This window comes from Mirounga angustirostris, unplaced genomic scaffold (genome assembly GCF_029215605.1).
Source record: "Mirounga angustirostris isolate CCGP_5_RB_7025 unplaced genomic scaffold, mMirAng1.0.hap1 SCAF_11, whole genome shotgun sequence".
NCBI lineage: Eukaryota > Metazoa > Chordata > Mammalia > Carnivora > Phocidae > Mirounga > Mirounga angustirostris.
Genome location: NW_026991719.1, coordinates 14,067,700 through 14,085,007, shown reverse-complemented (window position 1 = coordinate 14,085,007; position 17,308 = coordinate 14,067,700). Strand labels below are relative to the sequence as shown.

The following is a 17,308-nucleotide window of genomic DNA, read 5'->3' as shown; positions in this document are numbered from 1 at the left end:
AAAAAAAAAAAAAACCAACGAACCAATTCACACCAAGGTGATACTGATCTGCTGGGGCTTCTGAGACACTGAGATGAGAAAGTGAGTGTAAAATACCTAGCAGGGTGCCTGGCACATAAGTAAATGCTTAGTAAATAGTTTATTAGTATCATGTTGTGAGCCTGCGCAGATGGGGCGAGGGTGGGGGTAGGAGGGGGAGAGAGAGACAGAGAGGCAGACAAAGGCAGAGAAGAGAAGGAACTAGCAAAGCCCTGCGAGTTAATCTCCTTCTCTTTCCTCCCAACGTAATGGTCTCCCTACTGAATCATGGCATTCTGTTCGTCAGGATCTGTGAAGACATCAAAACTGTGTGGGTTCAGTTGGCAGTCCTTTGGGGCATAAGGCAGCTTTTCACCCCCTGTGGAAGAGGCAGACACCCTCTCCAGTTCACAGCATCCTGTCTCTCCCTGAAGCCCTCACCAGCCCTGGGCCCCAGCCCTGGCCAGGCCGCACACCCCTTTCCTCTTGTACCTTTCCTCCCGCATTTCTGGAACACCCCCCCCCCACATACACACTCCATCCCATTCTCTCCTGTGTTGAGATCTGACCCGTGTGGCACCTCCAGCAATTAGGGTTTGATGACCGGAAGTCAGAGGTGGAACAGGTGAGGACCAAGTAGATTCCAGTGAATTCTGGTTGGAGAGTTACAGGGACAACAGGTGGCCTCATTCCTGCTCACCTGCTGTGTGGGGGGTGTGTGTGTCTGTGTGTGTAAACACATGCATTCCAGGAGAATTCTTCCCTGAAAGCAAATAGGAAATAACACCTGTAATCTTCATCGTCAACCAGCCAGATGTTACACAGCAGCTTTTGCCTCTCCCATCCCAGCCTTGCATTGTTTATGCTCTATTAGCTTCAATGACAAGACTAGCTTTCAGAGAAATACGGTGAATTTCTAGGACTTCAAAAGGCTCACCAACGCTAGGATTCTGCAGTGGGTTGTTCTGCTCTTGAAAGAGCTCACCTCCAGGCAGAGGGATGCTTTTGGCCAAATGATTCCAGAAAGAAGGCTCCCTGTTTAAAAGATGAGCATTCTCCACCCTGTTCTTCCCGCATTGTCTGTGCCCTTCTCAGGTCAAGGCCGCTATTATTTTCATTTTTAGGTGGGATGCAGCTGATGAAGTGAAGTGGCGTTTGTTTGTTTATTGTTTTTTTGGTCCCTGAGTTGGAGCCCAAGATCACCAGAAGAGAAACTCCCTCTGTGACTCATCTCAGGAGCATCTAGCATTCCAGCCAGAACAAATATGATTAAAACAACTTCCCCTAGGGCCCCAGTTATAGTCTAGCAAAGGAACACATTAGCCAAGCTGACCATCTCTGGACCATTTTGCTTCTGGAACGAGAGCTGTCTGCTGCCTTCTTGTGTGCCAGGCTCTTTATGAGACCTCGAAGCGCACTTCTCGGGAGCTGATTCCTCTGTGGCTTGGAGACTGTCACCATAACACAGGGTCTTCTTAACAGGGTCATAGAGACTGTCACCCATTGGGAAAACACCTGGCCGTGGTGGCTTGAATTGGTGACATTTGGGTCTTCACATAAGCGCTTTCCAGGGCATGGCTGGTGTAGCAGACATGGTCATGGTTTGTCCCCCGCCCCCATGTCCCCTCCGATTGGCCTCTGTACCCTGCAGGCTGCTTACTGCAAACCGCTGTGACTCTCTTGAGGACATTCCCTCCCTCGGGAGCATACTAGGCCACCTGCCGGGCTAGTTCGAAGGGCCAGGGAATTAACACATCATCAAGGGAGCGGCCCTTGACCTGTGACGGATGGGGGTTGGTGAATAAACACCCCGACTCTGAGGCATGTGGTTTCCACTGCCTCCCAGCATCCCCCAGTGGAATCTAGTTGCCTGCAGTGGTAACTTAGCTGATAAATTGGCTTCCTTCTTTTCCACGTCTCACTGCTTCACTCCTCTACTGGTATTTTCTGGAATCTTCTCCCAAATAAACTACTTCCAGGCAAATCAGTCTGTTCGTGGGGCAGCGCAAAGTCAGACAGCGAGCTGGTTGGGTCCGTCAAAACCCAGCAGCCCTCTGCCCACCCCCACCCCCCCATATCCATCACCACTGGTGACCATCAGGAAGTTTCCACCGTGGCTGTGGCACTGAGGTAGCATGCTGTATGTGGGGACGAGGCCCTCTGAGAGCCCTGAACTTCTTCATGGAAACCTAGGAAGACAGGAACCAGACTTCCAAGAGGCAGCCAGTTCAGCAGCAGGGCCCCGTACCACAAAGTAAGGACAACTTTGGACACTGCTAAAACCTCCGTATCTGGGAAGCACATACTCGTGAGGTTCTTGCGAGGGAGCGATAAGTATTTGCCAATTGAGTCTATACAGGAATGAATAATTGACTCACATTCACTTCCCCTCTTAGTTCTGAGTGCTTAGAGGTTGAGGGTACGTCCCACCCCCTTTTTTGAACCTCAACTGCCTTCTAGTGGAGCCAGCAACCTTGGTCATAGTTGTAGGCTCTTGTTTCTTTGGAGAGATTTCAAGACGGGAAGATCCTTCCCCATGATTGGTATCTGAAACCCCTAGATTAGAGTTTTATTTCTTTATTCATAACTTTGTCCACTGATTGAATTATGTTCATTATACCAATAAAGGAAACATAATCCTTGAACCTAGGAGTCCTGGACCTCAGTGAGAATGACCTTATCAACTTCTTTCTGGAAAAGCCGATTTTCCTGGGGGAAACCCAATTCTGACTCCCCAAGGAGGGATGAGGGGGTAGGCAAAAATGAAGATCAGGCATCAAAAGAAGATAAATCTTTGTTTTTTTCTAGAACTGACAGCCCAGCCAAGTCACAACTGAATGTGCTTGGTGGTTTTAAAAGCATGGGAGAAGATTTCCCCAAATTGGGGTCACCTTTCTTCTGTACCTTTAGTGCTGGTGAATAATTTCGTACCTTCCCCATATCCTCATCCTACTGAGAAACTCCAGTCCCACCTTTCCCTCCGCCACACTACACAGCGACCGAGCTGTTGTAACTTGAGGTGTCCCTTGGTGGCCAGACGGGTGCTTTTTCCCCAGCCTTACCCAGTCTCTTGGGGTCTCCTCCAGCTGAGCCACCCTTCTCTCATTTGGACTATACCTACTTTTAAATAGTCTCCCCCCTTCTTTCCTCTAACTCTTGCCCGATTATCTCAGAAAACCCCTTTACTTTCTCTCTCCCTCTTGTACTTACCCTCTTCCTCTGCCGTTCCACCCCTACTTTGTTTTTGTTCCTCCAGCGAGTGAGGAAATTACCCTAATGCAGTTGATAAGCTGGACAGGAGAGCCGCTCGGGCCCTTGTGCCAAGGAGAACGAAGCCTGTAGTAAACGCTCCTGAGTCCATATTCAAGATACCGAAGGCTCTAGCCACCGCCTCCTCCTCCCCCAGCTTATCAGCCTGAACGAGCACTAGATTTTATTTATTTACTTGACAGCGAGAGAGGGAACACAAGCAGGGGGAGTGGGAGAGGGAGAAGCAGGCCCCCCGCCGAGCAGGGAGCCTGATGCGGGGCTCGATCCCAGGACCCCGAGATCCCGACCCGAGCCAAAGGCAGACGCCCAACGACTGAGCCACCCAGGCGCCCCGGCCAAGTAAATTTTTGTGGAGACCTCGCCATCAGGTGTTAACATCAGTTCTATGTCAAATGCCCTCCCAGTCCCTTGCAGCTGATTTAAAAGTAAATCTTTGAACAAACAGGGTTTTAACTAGGGAGCTTAATGTGCTCCCCACTGGGAGCATTTGTAATGCTAGTTAAGGCACTCAGAGGAAGGATGAGCAGTGGATCTGAAGTTGATGACTGACGCCGGTGAGAGGGTGACGATGAGGCCGTGGTGGTGGTGATACCCGGCCTGGTGCCAAGGACTTTACATGGACTGTTTCCTTCACTTGTGACCACGACCGCAGGTCTGTAAGCCCCATTTTGCAGAGAGGGAGATGGAGGCTTCGAACTCACTTGCCCAAGGCCACGCAGCTAGCAAAGCTAGGCAGAGCTGAAATTTGAACCTAGGCCTGTCTGAGTTCAAAGCTTGTACTTCTGACCACTCTCACGGGGGGCCCGGTGCCCAGGGTGAGGCTGGTACTCTTTCTATGCTGGTAGTTGGTGAGGGGCTCACATGCATTTGGAGAAGGGGAAAATCTGAACTCCAGTCCTTTGACTTCACAAATCTACACCCCTTTCTTCCAGTGACCCCTCAAAGGGTCTATTTCTGGCACACTAGTCTCTGGAAAATGTCTGGCTAATGACACAGGATTATAAACAGTCCTTTTCCCAGAACAAAAATTTAACCTTTGTATCTCAATCTAATTAGAAGTATTTTCTCTTCCAGAGGCAGGTTTTTCCCCCTCTTTGTTCCGTAGTGAAGAGGTTTCTTTATTGCAAAAAAAAATCTCCAAACACCATAGCTTTTTAAGATGACAGACACTGGCCCGAGACCCTAGATGAGACCTGTGCTCCTGCATGAGGTGGCCTCTCAGACACCAGCACCTGAGGGTGTTTGGGGTTTTCTGTGTCCAGCTGAAGGCTGGGTGACCTTGACCAAATGCAGGGACAGACACTCCCTGACTCTCCCAGTCCACTGTCCAGGTGAATGTCCCCTGCCCCCAACAGCAGTTCTTCAGGACTTTTCTCCCTGTGATTCCGAGGTTCACCGAGTCTTGAAGAGGTTGCTTCTTGCCTCGTAGTTTCTGGAAAACAAGCATTTCTTCTCTACTTTAGAGAGGCCCTTGCCTTAATATCTCTTCCCACTGCTGTCTCGGGACTGGAGTTCTTCCCATAGAGATTTACTCCTTTACCTCTGCAGGAAACGTGGGCCTTGAAAGAGCCCTGGTAGAAGCAGATAACCCTGGGAGAAGAGCAATTGGTTAATCCTTTGGGAATTGAGCTCCTAGAGAAGGCAACAAGCCAATGGAGAAAACAGTACTAGGGTAGAGGAATAGGAAAGACATGCCTGGCACACAGTAGGTGCTCAGATAGTTTTTGAAAGAATAAATACATGAATGGAGGGGCACTGAGTTCCTATTCTAGTCCTCACCCAGTCCTGCATGGCCCAAGGGCTGCCATTGGTCCTTGTGGGCAGGCTAGAGGTCATTGGGAGTATGAAATGGGATCGTAAATGCAAAGATATCTAACGCCGTCCACCTGGGCAAGAAAGGAGGCTGGGCAACCCCATGGTGCCCTCGCCAGCCAGGCTCCCAGATCCATCTCTCATGGAACCCCGCAAAGGCCATCGACCGAAAACTGGGCCTGTGAGTTGTTGGCTCTAGTTGTGAAGTTTTCCCTGTAATCTTCAGATTTGTCCAGCTTTAATATTTCTCATTTCAACTGACTCTTTACCTGGCGAGGCCCAGCCTTAACCTGAGACCCTGCAGAGACCACAGAGTAGGTATGTTTGGCATGGGGTAGGTTCTTTGCCAGCGCTGTGAAGTCTTCAACCCACAGACACTGCCTGACTATGGGCAGTTGAGTCCCAAGAGAGACAAAGCATACTCTGACTGAAGCAGAAAAAAACTCCGTACCTTCTCCCTTCCCTTCAGCCTTCACGTCTTCCCTGGCCTGGTTCAAAGATGAACTGGAGGGGCGCCTGGGCGGCTCAGTTGGTTAGACATCTGATTCTTGATTTTGGCTCAGGTCATGGTCTCGGGGTCGTGAGATCGAGCCCATGAGCAGGGGAGTCTATTTCTTTCCCTCTCCCTCTGCCCCTCCCCCTGCTTGTACGTGCTCTCTCTCTCTCTCTCCTCTCTCTCTCCAATAAATAAATCTTTAAAAAAAAAAAAAAGATGAACTGGAACTTCTCTCTTCACCATTCGTGGTCCCTCCCCCCAGGCTGTGCCCGTCATCCCCCCTGGGGCCTTTGCCATTGGGAGGATGGGGAGTGAGTCTTCTCAGTGGCCCTTGGAGTGGCCCCAGAAAGACATACCCCCACCCCTTTGTGCACTTCCCTTCTTTCCAGTTCTTCTTCACACTTCCCGTCTTTCATGGCCCTGCAGCAGTTCCTAGAAGGCCAAGTTTGACTCCTTCCCATCAGGCACCACTCAGTTGAGGGAGGCCTGAGTTAACTTCCTCCCCACTATGACAGCAGGGCAGTACCCCAAGTCATAAAAGAAGAAACTGTGTCCCAGGGACATAAAATGACTTTCCCACGGTCATGAAAAGCTTGTGTGTGTGTGTGTGTGTGTGTCCTTTTAAAAAAGATTTTATTAATTTATTTGACAGAGAGAGCACAAGCAGGGGGAGCTGCAGAGGGAGAGGGAGAAGCAGACTCCCCGCTGAGCAGGGAGCCCAATGCAGGGCTCGATCCCAGGACCCCGAGATTATGACTTGAGCTGAAGGCAGGCACTTAACCGACTGAGCCACCCAGGCACCCTTGTGTGTCTATGTCTTGAATCTCATCTCTTCTATTTCAATAACTTGTTTATTAGGTATCATGGAGTCAAGAGTTTACTCCATCTCTTTTTATCTAGCTCCTTACCTATCAAACTATATTTGACATTTTGATGGTTGAATCAGACCATCCCACAGACTTTGGTGTTCAGTGCTGGTTACGTTGGAGAGGTAGCAAGGGACCCCTTCGACTCAAGTGGACTTTGAAACCAAAGCAATGGGTGAAGGGCTGTGCTTTTGGAGGAGCACAGCTCTGGGAGTAGGTATACTCTACAGCCTCTGAGCCTCACTCAACCTCTGAACCTCAGCTTCCTGCTTGGCAAAATGGAGAGGTAAACTGGGCCAGTGACCCCAAGACTTGTTCAGGCAAGGGGGACTCAAGTTTTGCTGGGCCTTGAGAATGTCATCATCTCTCCTGCTGATTTGCAACATGTTCATACTTGTACTCCTACCAGAAAAAAAATTGCACACTTCCCCAACACACACACACACACACACAATTATATATCTTCCTGTATTGATTTATTACATATGCTGTAAAATAGAAAAATGGGAATAAAAAGGATGAGATGGCAAAATGAACATAAATGAGTTTTATGGTGACCTACCTTGCTCCCAGGGAGACCTTGGAGTCCCCTGCTTGCTCCTCCTGACTCACCCACCTCCGCCGTGTTTCACTGGCGTCACACCAGAGCTGAGATTTGCTAACTGAAGGGAAGACTCAGTCCTGGACCCTGAGGCCACCACTGTTTTCATAAATGAAGTGACACGTTGGGGAGCTCATTTCCAAAGCTCACCAGGGTGGTCATATTTCTTTTGGAGGGCTGTGTGGGTCTCTGGATAAGAAAGGCAGTCAGCTCTAAGGCGGGCAACTATTTCGTGTATTCTCTGTATTGTCACTAATTTGGGAACACGTTCACGTGGTAATTATGTTCACAGCACCAGTAGATCGGCTCTGTGCTGGTGTTTAAAGCTCAGAAAATTGAATCACTGGGGCAAGTAGCTAACAATTATTACACCCTGTGGGGAGAGCAAAACCATTTTTTACCCAGCTGGAATTACTTCTTAGACATTTAGTGCATATCAGGTCCTGAATGGTGAGACCATATCCACGTTGGATTAAAGGACGAAAATTATGCATTGCTCATGTAATTCCAAGCAAGTGGCAGGTGATTTTTATACAGAAGTAAGTCAGTCACTGAGGGTGTAGTTGAAGTACTGGATCGAAAGCAGAAAATAAACTCAGAATAGAGAGTGCTTGGCAGGGCAGGATTCTTAGCACAGGTCTCTGTGAAGTCAGTCTTGCAAGAGGGAGAGACATGTCACCTTTTCCCAGGGGCAGGGGAACTTGGGGAGACACTGTGAGAGCTGGGAAGAAGTTGAGGGAGCTTGGGTTGATGGGTTTAGTTTTTTCTGTGAAGCACGAAGCCAGATCAGTCACTAAGAAGGTTGGCCGACAGCTGCCTTGTCTTCTGGCCTCTGGATTAAGAGTTCCCAACCTGACTGCACGTTAGAATCACCTAGGGAATTCTTTAAAACCCCAATGCCCCAGTTGTGCCCCGGACTAATTAAATCAGAGTCTTGGTGGGGGGTGGGACCCAGACATCAGTAGTTTTTAAAAGCTCCCAAGTGATTCTAATGTGCAGCTAAGTTTGAGAACCAGCGCTAAGCCAGAACTTGTCAGACTGTAACATGGTTGCCCTCAAACCTCCCGGGGGGAGTCTGTCAAGGTGCAGATTCTGATTCAGGAAGTCTGAGGTGGGGCCTAAGAGCCTGCATTTTTTAGCGAGCTCCCAGGAGATGCTGCTGCAGCTGCTTCAGGGACCCCACTTTGAGCAGCAAGGACATAGACGATCCAGGTTTAACCTGAAATAATTGATAGCTGCCTACAGGCTCCAGAAAAATCAAAGCTGTCAATATTTTACAGTTGGAAAACACATATCTTAAGAGAATTATCAAGATATATTTTTTAAATGAATGTTTTAGAGGAAGAAATTTGATAGAAAAATCTAGATGAGGCTAATTTCAATGGAAGAAGAGAGCAGGTCACATCTGCCTGCTGTTGGGGCTAAAGGGGGCATACTCAGGAGCAGGGCCAGGACCTGGGGGTGGAGTCTGCCCACCCAGCCCAGGGTCACTAAGATCACGTCCCCTGAGGCTGGGCTTGCCTTCCGGTGACCTCAGACAGTGGTCCCTGGCTTGAGTTGCTTTGTATGTTAAATAACCTCTGCTCCTCATACCCCATGCCCAGCTGTAAAGTGTTTGCTCAGGGGCACTGGGCTCTGCAGACCAGAGCCTTGTGATCATCTTGGTAGTTGTCTATGGTGAAAATATTCTAAATTCACAAAATAAAATTAAGTCCCTCCCTAGAAGATGATCTGGCCTCTGAGAGGGACTGCTGGCATGCTCCAGGGTCTTTTCCAAATTCCCTGCTCAGACCCCAGACTGTACCTGAACTGGTCTTGAGGACTCTGTCTTGGGTCAGTGTGGAGTTCTCAGCCACATTTTGGAGTTCCTTCAGTTTGCGTTGGTGCAGGCTCTTCAGGGGGCCCCACGGCATCATTTGGGGTGTGGCAGAGGGCACTAGGGCTGAGGGGATTGGGCTGTCTGGAAGTGTGAGAGTGTGTGTGTGTGTGTGTGAGAGAGAGAGAGAGAGAGAGAGATTGAGACTGAGTGATAATGCCCATAATGAGGAAATTAGATGGACTCTAGGACCTGGAGACTAGTCTAAATTATCTGAGTGTTCAAGTGTTTTTGCTTTTTAAATTAAGCCATAAACAAATCCTCATTATATAAATGTCAATCTGTAAGGAGGCCCGTAGGGTGACACAAGGGCAACAATCTGGAAGCAGGAGGCCTGAGAGGCAGGCATGGCTTGCAGCAGCACCTGGTGGGGTGCAGATGTGGGGCGGGTCCCTAACTGACTGCCCGGGAGTTAGACCTCGGGTCAGCTTCCTCCCGAATGTACCTCCTTAGAAGGAAAACAGCACACAGGCAGCTTCACTTCACTTTTCTTTTCCTGGGAGTGCCAGAGAGACACAGGAACCCAGGGGGGCTCACTGTCATGCCGCTGGCTGGCGAAGGTGGCTGGCTGTTGTGTTACCCTCCATGGTGCCGCTGGGGCCTGACCCTCTGCTTCTGTCACAGTGAGAGCATGGGGACTTTTGTAAAAACTGGTCTTGGGCAAGTTTTGGTCAGACTTTCTGGGTCGCAGTTTCCTCATCTGTAAAAAGAGTCAGGAAGAGGATGGAGATGTGAGCTTGAACATCCCTGCTAGCCTTGACGTGCCATGATTGTATACATGGGGAGCCTGCAACCAGAGGCTGGGCAGGAGAAACCAGACTCAGGAAGACCTAAATGCTCATTCATGCACCCCTTCACTCACAAAGCATTTCCTGAGCGCCTACTATTCACCAGATACAGAGAGAACAATGAGGCAGTCCTTCGCTCCTGAAGAAATGAGTGACGAGGCAGTCCAAGTATGAGGGGAGCTCAGGACCAGACAAGGGCAAGTTGGGGTCCTGTAGGACCTCAGTGAGGTGGGGGTGAGATCTCAGAGGATAAGACCCCAAGTGTGATGAATGAGCAGGAGTTGGCTGGGAAAGGGCAGAGGCTCAAGAGGGCTCCAGGCTGAGACACAGATCCTAGGGAGAACCTGCCTCTGGTACACTTAGATCTTGGTGATAGCTAGACGAGGGGTTCAGATAACCATTCTGTGACCCCACAGGTCTCTGAGCCTAACTACTGCCCCAGACAGCCTCTCCTCACCTCCTCATTAGCCCTGGGCCCTGAGACTTTTCCCCAGAGTTCCCATCTGGGGGGCACGTGGCCTGTACTGGGGTGGACCCCAACCCTCCAGCTCCAGCAGCTGGCCAAGGGCCAAGAGATTGAGAGTGACCCGCAGATCCAAACTGCCCACTTCCCATCTGGCCACACTGCATTTATGGACCCCCACCCCCCACCCCAACCCCAGTCATGATGGGCGTGGGCAAGACAGAGACCGATGGATGGCCTCATTTAAACCCATTTGCAAAAGATGTTTTGAAACACCTGAACAAAATGTTGCCTGTCATCTCTGAAGAACTCCTGCCCTTCCACTTGAGCATCAGTTGGTGGCTTCTGTGATTCCTCTTGCTTTGAAGAGGTCCCTAGTGCACCTGCCTCCCCCTCACTCATGCTGGGGCGGGGGGTAGAGACTTGCCCTTTGAACCCCCATCTCATGAGCTGGTTGGTCTTCACAGGGCATGGCTAGGGCCTCCCGCCCTGGCTCGGGCAGCAGCACCACCCTCCGTGCCCGCACTGTGGGTCCTCGGGGCTCCCAGTGGCTGACTCAGAGTTGGGGCACCCAGTGGCGTGATGAATGACAGGGGAGGGAGAGCAGAGAGAAAGAGAAGAACCTTCCTGGGAGGCAGGAGGGTACGTGATGAAGGCAGGGCTACCCGTTCCTTCGCCGGTGTAGCCAAATGCAAGCCTCATCTCAGCAGGCCAGTGGTGCTTGAGGGAAGGACTGGGGGTGCTCACGGGGCCTACTTTGGCTGCGTAGTCGGGGGAGGGGGTCCAAAGCTGTCATGTGGGAGGACATGGAAGTGAGATTGGGCTCGTGCCTCCTTTCCCCTTTGCCCCAGCCCTGCTCCCAGAGACCTGAGTCCGCAGCAGGAGATCTAAAGGCCTCCCTGTAAGTCATAGGTGCTGAGTTGCCCTCCCGCCCACAGGACATCTGTCTCAGGAAAGCCAAGGTGTAGAGGATGCCGACCTTCCTGCCCACCAGTAACAGGGCTCTGGGCTGTATTCCCCAAAGTCAGGAACTCTGGTGGCCCTTCAGCTACTTCCCTGGTGAGGGGGACAGAGGAGGGCCCTGGTGGACAAAAGAGAATAAGCAAATAGTTCAATGATTTTCTGGAAAGGACCTGGCCACCACCACTCTGAGGAAAGCTCATACTCAAGGGCTCTCTTTTACACAGCTCTGCGGACGCATGCGCTCGGTGTTGAAGGGAAGGCTGTAGAGGACTGCTCTTGCCAAGAAACCAAATGCATGAAGGAGGGTGGCCCTCACAGCTCCCACTGGGAGAAGAAGCCTGGGATTAACCCTGAACTCTAATCCCAGCCTCAGTGTCCCTTATCCTAGTCATCTAACATTCCTAGGGAATCGGTTTTCTCATCAGTAAAATGAGCATAATTATAGGACCCCTCTTATGGGGTTGTTCTGGGGATTGAGTGAAGTAATGCATGGAAAGTTCTCAGCATTCTTGGCAGAGGCCTGGCACACAGAAAATGCCCAGTGAGTTGTGGCTCTGGCCATCTGTGGAAGGAGCAGGGACCCTCTGTCCTGGCAAGGTGCCCTCCTCACGCTCTGAACAGGAAGGTTCTGGGCGAGTAGGAGGCCTAGAACCAGGACCAGGCAGGGAGAGGAGTGAGGTTTCACAGGAAGAGGTGAAAGCTGGCACCAGAGAGGAAGGTGTGTGCCAGGAGCAGGGGGAAGAAGCATTGAGAAGCCTGCCTTCTCTGTCTGAGAGGGGACAGGGGTGCGTGAAGGAGCAGAGATGGAGGGAGGCCATCTTGTCAGGAAGGGCAGATAGGTGCAGCCCGTTACAAGAAAGCGCCTTCCTGCTGGGTAATCCTAAACTCACAGGAAGCCCAAAGATGGCACAGAACATGTCTTGACCTCTCCTGGTGAGTTGCCTCAGAGGCCATCAGAAGGCACCTCAGATGGGTGGCCATGGGTATCTTCTCTTACTTGTTGCTGTCCTTGTCCTCACCAGTCCCACCCCAGCTTCCCTGTAGCCTTTTCTCACCCCTCCCTGGGAGTTTTGGTCTCTGTGAGGGACAGGGCAGACCCTTCTGGAGGAGACCTCAGGTTCTCGGGGCCTTTACAGGGCTGCGAGTGAGTGGCCAACAAAGCTTCATCCTACTGATGTTGGTGCCCCTCCTCGCATAACTCTGATGCTTTCTCATGCTAGCAAATCTCTCCGTTCAAAGACACGTGCCCTGCTGGCCTCTAATCTCCGCTAAAGCAGGAACCTTGTCTGACTGGCTCATGACAGCATCTCTAGCCCCCCCAGTGAAGGGCCGGTGTGCAGTAGGCATTCAGCAGATCAATTAATTGAATGAGTGAATGCATGCATGCCTTCAGGAATGAGGGAACCAATGGTGTGTTGGAGGTATGATATTCTCTGGGCTGCATCAGGGGGCATTCCTCTCAGGAAAATCCAGGCCCTTGGGTTGGGGCAAGCCCTCTCAGCTTCCCTGGGGCGGGCTGCCTCCCTACTCCGCCCTAAAAGAATTATTGGCCAGCACGCTGGGTCACCTCCTGCTTTCCAGAGGACACCCTGGCTCTAGGGAGTCAGGCTCTGGAGCCCTCCCTCAGAGGCACCCAAGTGCCACCCTGCCGAGGGCATCACCCACAGAGTTGTTTACATAGCATCCTTCCGCTTGCCGTCCCCTCCTCCTGCTTCAGAGAAACTCCTTGTTCTATGCATTTGACACATTTTGATTATCTGGAAATATCACACCTTTGTTCATTTGTTAAAGCTGCCTTCCGGGAGTGAGGCCTTGTGTGTTCGTTTCCACTCCCATGGCCTGCTGGGCTGCCTCTTCTCCTTGTTGTGGCGGATGTGTTGGTAATTTAGGGGTGAGGAGAGGAGGACGTGAGGTGACCCTGGGGCTAAAGTCTAGACAGCTCCAACAGGTGAGGTCAAGAATCTGAGTTGCCCAACGCCTGCCTGGTGAGCCTGAGGATTATTGAATTATTATTGAGCCCAACCAGACTCCAGGGCTGCACAGATCTCTAGTTAGACATGGTGCCTGCCTTCTCCATGGCAACAAGGCTAAATATGGACGCGTTTCCATGGAGAGCCATCTTGCTGTGGCAGCCCTGCCTCCTCCAGGAAGCACCCGCCCTGGGTTCCTTCGGCCTCTTAGGAGGCGGCCAGAAGTGCCGAGGATGTCAGGAAAGAGTAGCTCACGTTTGAGGATGTTTGTTTCCAACAAATCTTCCATTTCCCCAGCCCTAGAATCAGCAACATCCCCTCTTGACAGCTAGAAGTTAGGAGAGGTCACAGGTCACACAGATGAGCTGATTAGGGGAAGCGACCCTGGGCCCGATGAGCGTTCATGCAATTATCCCATGTCCGCCCGGCTCCGCGGAGTGGATTTTCCTGTGATGGGGAGGAGGAGGGATGGCATTTGTCAGAGGGAGTCCACGAGACAACTGTGATGATGCTTGTGGAAATGCACTGCTGCTCTTTTCATCAAGCCAATCTGGGAAGAATTATTGCTATAAAGAGTTTTTAAAAGGCTTTCCATAATTGGGATGGTCCTCTTCCATTTTCCTAGAATGTTCTAATGATGGACATTAAGGAGGGCATGTGATGTAAGGAGCACTGGGTATTATATAAGACTGATGAATCACTGACCTCTACCTCTGAAACCAGTAATACGTTATACATTAATTAAAAAAAAAAAAATGTTCTAATGTGACAGGATTTTATTTTGTCCTCGAAGTAAAGTAAGTCTTTGCTGCCCATCTGAATTTGAACAAGTCAGATCTGCACACATGCTAACCGTCCAGTATGGCACCGTGGAATGGAACTTGTTCGGCGAAGGCTAAACATATAAGCTGGGTATTGGGCTTAAAAATACTCTGTTTAACCTCTCTTGGCTGTTTAGTCATTACATCATCTGTGTTTATAGCTTAATCGTCTGTTAAATTGGGCCTTTCGGTGCACAGCTGATCATTTGGGTGTGTTTGTATACATTAGGAAATATCTATAACATGTATGTGTACGTAGAGAGATGGGTGTGCTCCCTCGTGCACCGAGATATGGAAACTTTTAAAAGATGTGGAGGGAGCACTTAAGGCAATTATAACTAGTCTCCGACGGAAGCTTCACATCGCGCGTTCTGTGTTGCAGGCCCAGTGACACCAGAGCCGAGTGATGGACGATCTGCGGTCCCAGAACCTCTCCATGGACATGGCCGACTCCTCTCCTGCCTTGGCCAATAACAGACTGGAGAATGGCATGGCCCAGCTCATCACCACCGAGGCCTGGAACATCAACTCCACTGACCTGGTAAAGAAGGCCCTGGTGACCGTGCCGGCCCCATCCATCCTGAACCCCCCGGCCGAGTCTCAGAGCGGCGTGGCTCTGAAGGTGGCGGCCACCGTGCTGCAGCCCCTGTGCCTCGGGGAGAGCCCGGTGGTGATGCCCATTCACATGCAGGTGGAGGGAAGCTCTGCGCCCGAGCTCAACCCTAATGGCAATGCCGCGTATGTCATGACCGCGCAGGGCCCTGTGCAGCTGCCCGTGGTGCTGGAACAGCACGTCTTCCAGCACCTCAACTCCCCTCTGGTCCTGCCGCAGGAGGCCCCGTGCTCCTCCAGTGCCATCCACAACAACCTGTTCCAGGCGGCCGAGGACCCTGAGGCCCAGCCCCAGCTCCTGGACCTGCGGATCCCCAGCCAGCCGCAGGAGCCCACGCTGCCGTTCGAAGCCGTGCTCCAGAACCTCTTCCCCTCACAGGGCGCTCTCGGCCCCCCACCCTGCCAGCCTCCTCCTGGATATGCCCCAGTGCCCCCCCAGCCCTTTAACTCCCCCCTGTCCCCCCTGGTCCCTCCGGCCACCCTCTTGGTGCCCTACCCCGTGATCGTCCCCTTGCCCGTGCCAGTCCCCATCCCCATCCCCATCCCGGTGCCTCAGAGTCCTGAATCCAAGCTCAGCTCCGCTTTCCCCAAACCGCCATCTTCCTTCGGCCTGCACCCCTTTAAAGGCCCCCAGCCCCCCCTGGAGAAGGAGGAACTGAAGCCCTTCGATATCCTGCAGCCGAGGGAATACTTCCAGCTTAGCCGCCACACGGTCATCAAGATGGGGAGTGAGAACGAGGCCCTGGATCTGTCCATGAAGTCGGTGCCCTGGCTCAGTAAGGCTGGCGAAGTCAGTCCCCCCATCTGCCAGGAAGATGCGGCCCTGGACCTGTCGCTGGCAGCCCACCGAAAGTCTGAGCCTCCCGTTGAGACACTGTACGACAGCCGCGGGTCCATGGACAGCCCAGGTCACACCGTGATTGAGAAACTTCCCAGTGGCATGGAAGTGCCCTTTGCCCCTGCCACGGCCCCCGGGGCCTTGGCTCTGATGGATAGCCACATGGGCGGCAGCGACCCCCCTCAGCTGCCCAGCCAGCCCAACCAACCCGGCGGCGAGGTCAAGGCTGAAAACCACATTGAGACCGTGAGCGAGTCCCAGGCGGCCAAGGTCATTGTCTCGGTGGAAGACGCCGTGCCTGCCATCTTCTGCGGCAAGGTCAAAGGCCTCTCGGGCGTGTCCACCAAAAACTTCTCCTTCAAAAGAGAAGACTCCGTGCTTCAGGGCTATGACATCAACAGCCAAGGGGAAGAGCCCATGGGCAGCACGGAGCCCCTTCGGAAACCCATCAAAAACCGGAGCATAAAGTTAAAGAAAGTGAACTCCCAGGAAATACACATGCTCCCGATCAAAAAACAACGGCTGGCCACCTTTTTTCCAAGAAAGTAAATAATGGCTTTTTAAAATTTTTATGATTATAATATGGGGAAAGGTGCATTGGTTTTATAAAAAGGCATTTAAAACAAATTATCTTTGTTAATTATTTTGGGGAGTAGTTGGGAAGCGGGAAGGCAAATTGGCTCTAGAGGCCCTGTAAGCTAGTATCATTTTCTTTTTTAATTTTTGACTTTTCACAAATGAGTAAATAAGAGCAACCTATTTTTCAAGCAGATTGCACATTTTTTGCAGCTTTAATGGAATATTGGGTGAATCAGAGGGGTAAAAAAAGCTATTTTCATTGCCACAAAGTGCTTTGATGATGTAATACCTAATAAAGGGTAGGATGACTATTTCACAATAAATGTTTGTTTGCACTAATTGGTTGCAGCATTCTATCATTTTTTAAATTTGCATTCCTTAACTGGTGTGGTTTGGCCAAAACCATTACTTATAAAGCACGACAAGTTCTCTGTGCTTTGGGACCTATAAGCTCTTCGGGCATACTGGGCAGAGAAGAATTGTATTGGCCTATGCCCCCATAAAAGGAAGCCTAGGAAATATGTATGACCTGGAGCAAGTCACATCCCCCTCGAAACCCTGGTTTCTTCATTTGTACAAATGTGGCACAGAGAAGGGGTGGGGAGGCGAGCTTCAAGTCCCTTCCAGTTCCCATTGACCCCAGGTGTGGAGAATTCTGTCTGAGCCTTCTATAGACTAAAACAGACAAATGTGTCTAAAAGGAAAATTTGCCTGCTTCCTCCCCACCCCCTCCCAGAATTTAGCTGCAAAGGACCTTCTTTTCAAAGACAGTAAGAGCATTGTTCTGAATGACTGAAAGTCTTGCAAGTCAAAAGTATTACTGAAGACCACTCAGAACGAGAGGTAAGTCCTTTGCTGGTGGATCAGGAGATGGCTCAGACATGTTCCTGGCCTGGGGGTAGAGATACTCGGGAGTGGGGTCGGGAAGGAAAGAAAAAGTCGCCCCTCTTTAGTGTAGCCCAGTGGTTCTCAACTGGGGGTGATGGTGCCTCCCCCGGGGACATCTGGCAATGCCCGGAGACACTTCTGGTTGTCAGAGCCAGGATTGGTGGGGGTGGGGTGGGGTGGGGTGGGGTGGGGTGGGGTAGCGGGAGGGATGCTATCGGCATCTGGTGGGTAGAGACCTGGGACGTTGCTAAACATCCCACAGGCACGGAACACCCCCCCCACCCCGCCACCACAGTGAGTGATCCGGCCCAAATGTCAGTGGTTGCCGAGGCTGAACAACCCTGGCTAAGCCATTTCTCGTTGGGTGGAAGCGAGGAGCCTGGAAGAAGGGAACAGTATGCTGCTCTTCCGTGACAGCACAGAACCCCCCCACTCAAATCAGGAACC

General features: G+C 51.3%; 1 protein-coding gene across 6 annotated transcripts in view; it reads left to right on the top strand.

Annotated features, from left to right (window-relative positions):
• Window positions 1–16,312, top strand: part of RAI2 (retinoic acid induced 2) — a 61,350-nt gene extending 45,038 nt beyond the window's left edge. For 5 of the 6 annotated variants that reach the window (XM_054507406.2, XM_064573832.1, XM_045875431.3 and 2 more), the window contains one exon: window positions 14,327–16,312. In XM_054507406.2, the coding sequence (XP_054363381.1) occupies window positions 14,351–15,943 (1,593 nt within the window). In that variant the 5' untranslated portion in view covers window positions 14,327–14,350 and the 3' untranslated portion in view covers window positions 15,944–16,312. The remainder of the gene's footprint in view (window positions 1–14,326) is intronic. The other variant, XM_045875441.3, reaches the window with a different exon arrangement.
• The last annotated feature ends 996 nt before the right edge of the window (window positions 16,313–17,308 follow it).